Here is a 5,000-nt window from a genome sequence, read left to right on the forward strand (position 1 = left end):
CCCAACCTGCCAACTCCTTTCCAAAGAAGCCTTCCAACACCAATAAAAGTTGAGCGTTTACATTTTCTCCTAGATGGCTATTTCCATTCCACTGTTACCCTTTTGCTCTCAGGTTTCACTCATGGCTTCCCACTTCACTTTGAGGGTGAGCGTAAGTTGTTTAGTTCCGGTAATTTGAAGTCAGCCTTGCGAAATCCAACTATTGTTGATGCAAAACTTAAAAAGGAACTTGAGTTACAAAGGTTAGCAGGCCCATTTGAATCTCCGCCATTGTCTCCCTTTCGAGTTTCTCCTCTTGGAGTCGTTCCTAAGAAAACACTGGGGGAATATAGATTGATTCATCACCTCTCTTTCCCCAAGGGATCATCTGTAAATGATGGTATTTCCTCAGAACACACAAGTTCAAATATGCCACTATTGATAAAGCCATTCAGCTTATCAAGAAGACAGGACAGGGCTGTTTTGCACTATACTAGGCATATTACGACCAAACAGCACAAGGCACAACAGAATACATGGAGCAAACTGGATACGGTCTGCGTGCGTACGAACGACCATTCTCCAAACTTTATTAGGAGTAAATATATTGACAATGTAATTCGCAAGACACGAAGGATAGGAGCCAAGGCTCACATTGCTCCCTAAAGGCTGCGTAATCATAAAGTAACGTAAACTGAATAAACACGAAAAAGCATGCATGGAATACGGCAAATAAATGACGAATGAGCACGGAGGCCAGAAAAAACCTTCAAAAACCCCAACACGAGGAAAAAACTGGAAATCTGGATAGGAACCAAGGCTCATTCGCCAGCCTTTCCTACGAGGCCTCACAACAAAATACAATGCCTATCCGACACAAGGCAAACAATGCAAAATCAAACGAATCTACAAGCCCATTATTTTGGTCACATTTAACAAGTCTTCAGCTACATGCTTGACGTATCGCTTCTTTGTTTTAGGACATTTCCAACCAGCATGCTTGTCTAAAAGTGTCTCATTGATAGCTCTACAGGCAGGATGTGAAGCTGCCCCTGATTTGATACTATGCGTCCCGAAAATGGAAATATCGTCAACAAAAGGACCAACAAGCTTCTTAAATTCCAGCAAGATCATAGAATAAGAAATACCGATGCTTCCATGAAAACACTCGCCTGACTTAGACTTAACAATACGCCTAATCAAAGGAAAATGAGGATTCTTAGACTCTGGTAAAAAACTAACCAACCTCTCAGTGACTGCTACAGGACAAGTTAAATTTCCCGATCTAGCTATGACCGAGGTATGACCCTCTCTGATCTGATCATTCTTTCGTTTCGGCACAAAAATAGACATTCGATCTGTAAATAAAGTAATATCTCCGAGTTTCATGGATAATAACTCGTCAATCCGGAAAAAACCGGTGAAACCAACCAGTAATATAAATAAAAAGCGAATATGGGCCAAAGACTCGCTAGAGCTATAATGCTCGGTAATAACTTGCAACAAGTCAATGGGAAGCAATTTTTTCGGTTTGATTGGTCTACCCAGCTTCCTTCTGGCACCTTCAAGCGACGATTGAACCAAAGGGTGGTCAGTAGGACAGCATTCAATGCCCGCCAGCTTGTGAGCCCAACGTATACTGTAGAACAGACCTTCGATTGACGAGAGTCCCGTTCCTTTCCGGAGGGCCACATGGCACAGCCCCGTGATAAACAGGGAGATGTGAAGAGGCTTGGCTGGGATGACTGGAACGCCTATCTTGGAGGATGCCCACCTTCGCCATCTGGACCAGCCAGACCAGCCGTTATTGTATTTACAGAGGGTGGAAGTCGCCTTGGATTCTAACTGAAGATCGAGAAGATCCGGTACCAAAGACTGAAGAGAGGGATCTGTAAGGGACGGTACTTCGCGCCATGAGCCGACCTGCAAAACATCTGAAGCACAGAAAATGCAGTCAACGCAACAAGACCATGACTGGCAATGGTATAATTATAGTTTTTCTGTAATATTAATGCCTAAGAATTAGAATTAGGGGGACAAATATAACTCGTAAACTCCAAAATGATGAAAGGGATGAGAATGAATAAAGCGGCCAAAAAGCCGAAACACGAATAAATTCTGGTATAGGAGCATACATGCAAAAATGCAAAGGAACTCAAAAATGGAGCCATCACTCGGGATGTAACTAGGCAAGCGTGCATAAAAAACTCCCAAAACGAGACGAAAGGTATGAAAAATAGAGCAATCCACCGACCAAAATGGTGACAAGACCATAAATAGGGAAAACGTGCGCTAAAAAGGCACCAAACATGACTCAGGCACAATACGCCATGTCTCCTAAATGGAGCAATCAATCAATTAACACACCCAAATGGTGAAAAGGCCAAAAATAGGCAAAAGTGCACTAAAAGGCACCATACATAAAAATCATAAGTCGAATGCTCCTAAACGGAACAAAAACTCAAACTACACACCTAAATGGTGACAAGCCATAAATAGGCTATACAAATTGAAGACACAAGGCCAACATCCTGAACGAAGGACATGAACTGAATGTGGAATCCTTGGATTTATAAATTTCCATTTGTCCCGGACCCTCAATGAGTAGATTGTCAATCCGAGGGAGAACAAAAACATCTTTAACAAAGCTGTTAAATCTAGAAGGAGTGGAATGCAAAAAAGGCCAGAAGGACGCTGATGGCCATTCAGGTATAACCAGGGTCCCAAACCCGTTACAAGCTTCAAGCTTTCTGACAGAGCGCACTATCAAAGAGACTGGAGGGCAAATCCAATTGATCTCACAACTCCAATCTTGGGCAAACGCGTCTACTCCGCAACTGCTAGGCGAAGCAAATTTGGAGTTAAACCTGGGAAGTTGGGCATTATAGTAAGAAGCAAACCGGTGGACGGTATGAGGGCCCCACTTAACATCGATATCTTGAAAAACTGCTGGATTCAAAGACCAATCGTCCTTGTCGACAAACCTGCTCAGAAGGTCGGCTCTCTCATTAACAGAACGAGGAATCCACTGCGCGTCGAGAACAATGCGCTTGGCTAAGCAAAGCTGAAAAATGTCGATTGCTAACGCTTGAAGATGTGGTTTGCGACTGCCAACTAAAACAATTCTGGCGGCATTATCATTGTCCGTAAAGACTTTCACTTTCGTGCTCTCCAACTCCTTGGCATAGGATGCTAACACGTAGTATATCGCCTTAAGCTCCCGATACGTAGAACTTTGGCCCTTGTCATCCGCAAGCCACATGCCGCTGACAGAAGAAACGCTAAGATTGGAAGAAAAACCCCCAAATGCGACATCACTTGCATCGGTAAATATCACGACGGACGAAGTAGGAGGTGGCCTAATCGAATAGCCATTGAAACAGTCAATGTTCAAATACCAAAACTTCAATTCTACCATCAAACTAGATGAAATAGGCAATATAGAATCCCAAGCTGATCTGGAATCAATGGCAGCGTACATTTGCCTAGTGAGTAATCGAGCAATCGGCCCAACCGCAAGGTAGATAGAATTTACCGATCCCGCAATCTTGGCTAAATTCCGGAACGTTACGAAGCCGTCTTGAATAGCAGAGTCTAATGTTGCTTTGAGCTTCGCTACTTTCTTTTCTGGAACTCGGAACTGCATTAAAATCGTGTTAATTACGAAACCTAGCCACTCGCCAATTTGTCTGGGCGACCAGCACGACTTATCTTCATATAAGACAAATCCACGACTTATCTTCATATAAGACAAATCCACAAGAACCGAGATCTTTACGCTGAATAATACTCGCTGCTTGAGCGGAACAATTATCGGGGAGACTGCCTAAACCATCGTCTAGGTAGACAAAACTGACGTGACCCATCGAACGCCAACGCCTTACAAGAGGCCGCAGCAATTTCGTGAAGCAAAAACAAGCACTGCTAAGCCCAAAAGGAAGCACTTGAAAAGTAAAATATCTGAGAGCACCATTGAAATTCCAAGCAAAACCCAAATAGTTTTGATGGTCCGGATGAATCCTGACATGATGGTAGCCCGACTTGAGGTCCCAGGTAAAAAACCAGTCACCCTCATCCAAAACCTCAGACAGAGATCGCAAATCTTCATACTTGAATTTGGGCAAAACTAGACATTGATTAATATGCCTCAAATCTATCACCAAACGAAGCTTTTTGCCTTCGACAACAGAGAGTGGGTTCACGCAAAAAGGCGAGGCGCTGTGCTCCTGAATACAGCAGTTAGCTAGTAACTCCAATATAGCTCGCTGCACAAAGTGCGGGCGATCGAGCGAAGATTTGTTGTTTACAAGAAAACAAGGCGAGGGGTATTGACCAAAAGGTAATCTATAACCTTCCCGAATGATACTTAAAACAAAGTCCGGGGCCTGCAAACACGTTTCCCAGAAATATGCTGATTTCTCCAGTCTCCCCGCTACACTCGAACAGGTGGTCTCCGCAACAAATTCGCCTGCCGCACGCTTATTAAACGAAGGAAATAAATTGGAATCCTCATCAACCACGTCAGCTAGTCAATCACGCCCGCCTCTATCCACGTTTCGTCTACAGGAGGCGCTGAGGTGCCCAAACTCCCCGCACTGCATGTAAATTTTATCGTACAAAATAAATAAATAAATAAATAAATAAAATATAATAATAATAATAATAATAACGAATAAATAACAATAATAAAAGTAAAAATAAAAATAAACAAAATTAAAATACATTTCCACTCCAAAAGCGGCTGAGAGCATGAAAAAATTAGTCTACTGGACTGAAGTCGTTCGCAGTACAGACCGAAGTGAAACGAATCGAATATGCTAACCGATATATTCCAATCGTAACGTGCAGAAAGCAATTATTTGCTTTACTGGGTACCGCAAATAATTTCCCATTCTGCACTATACTAGGCATATTACGACCAAATAGCACAAGGCACAACAATACATGGAGCAAACTGGATACGGTCTGCGTGCGTACCCGAAGTAAAAGAACAAAGCTAGTGAAAAAAGTAACCAAAGCGG

The 5,000-nt window shown here is 42.9% G+C and overlaps 3 protein-coding genes and 1 long non-coding RNA gene across 5 annotated transcripts in view; 1 reads left to right on the forward strand and 3 right to left on the reverse strand.

Annotated features, from left to right (window-relative positions):
• The window catches only part of LOC138042426 (glutamyl endopeptidase-like), a 178,118-nt gene that overhangs the window by 136,570 nt on the left and 36,548 nt on the right, over window positions 1–5,000 (reverse strand). The window lies entirely within an intron of this gene.
• Window positions 1–5,000, forward strand: part of LOC138042439 (uncharacterized) — an 18,559-nt gene that overhangs the window by 6,131 nt on the left and 7,428 nt on the right. The gene's annotated exons all lie outside the window — the stretch shown is intronic.
• LOC138041722 (uncharacterized) lies at window positions 513–4,871 on the reverse strand. The gene is made up of 4 exons (XM_068887455.1): window positions 4,802–4,871; window positions 3,732–4,504; window positions 2,486–3,619; window positions 513–1,953 (listed from the first exon to the last, which is right to left on the reverse strand). The coding sequence occupies exons 1-4, from the start codon at window positions 4,869–4,871 to the stop codon at window positions 886–888; spliced, it is 3,045 nt and encodes a 1,014-aa protein (XP_068743556.1). The 3' UTR covers window positions 513–885.
• LOC138042427 (uncharacterized) overlaps window positions 4,353–5,000 on the reverse strand; it is a 4,573-nt gene continuing 3,925 nt past the window's right edge. Inside the window, exon 1 of the mRNA XM_068888322.1 lies at window positions 4,353–5,000. This exon is cut by the window's right edge and continues 3,925 nt beyond it. Coding sequence (XP_068744423.1) covers window positions 4,878–5,000 — 123 coding nt within the window. The 3' untranslated portion in view covers window positions 4,353–4,877.

The sequence above is a fragment of the Montipora capricornis genome, chromosome 3 (genome assembly GCF_036669925.1).
Source record: "Montipora capricornis isolate CH-2021 chromosome 3, ASM3666992v2, whole genome shotgun sequence".
NCBI classification, from domain to species: domain Eukaryota; kingdom Metazoa; phylum Cnidaria; class Anthozoa; order Scleractinia; family Acroporidae; genus Montipora; species Montipora capricornis.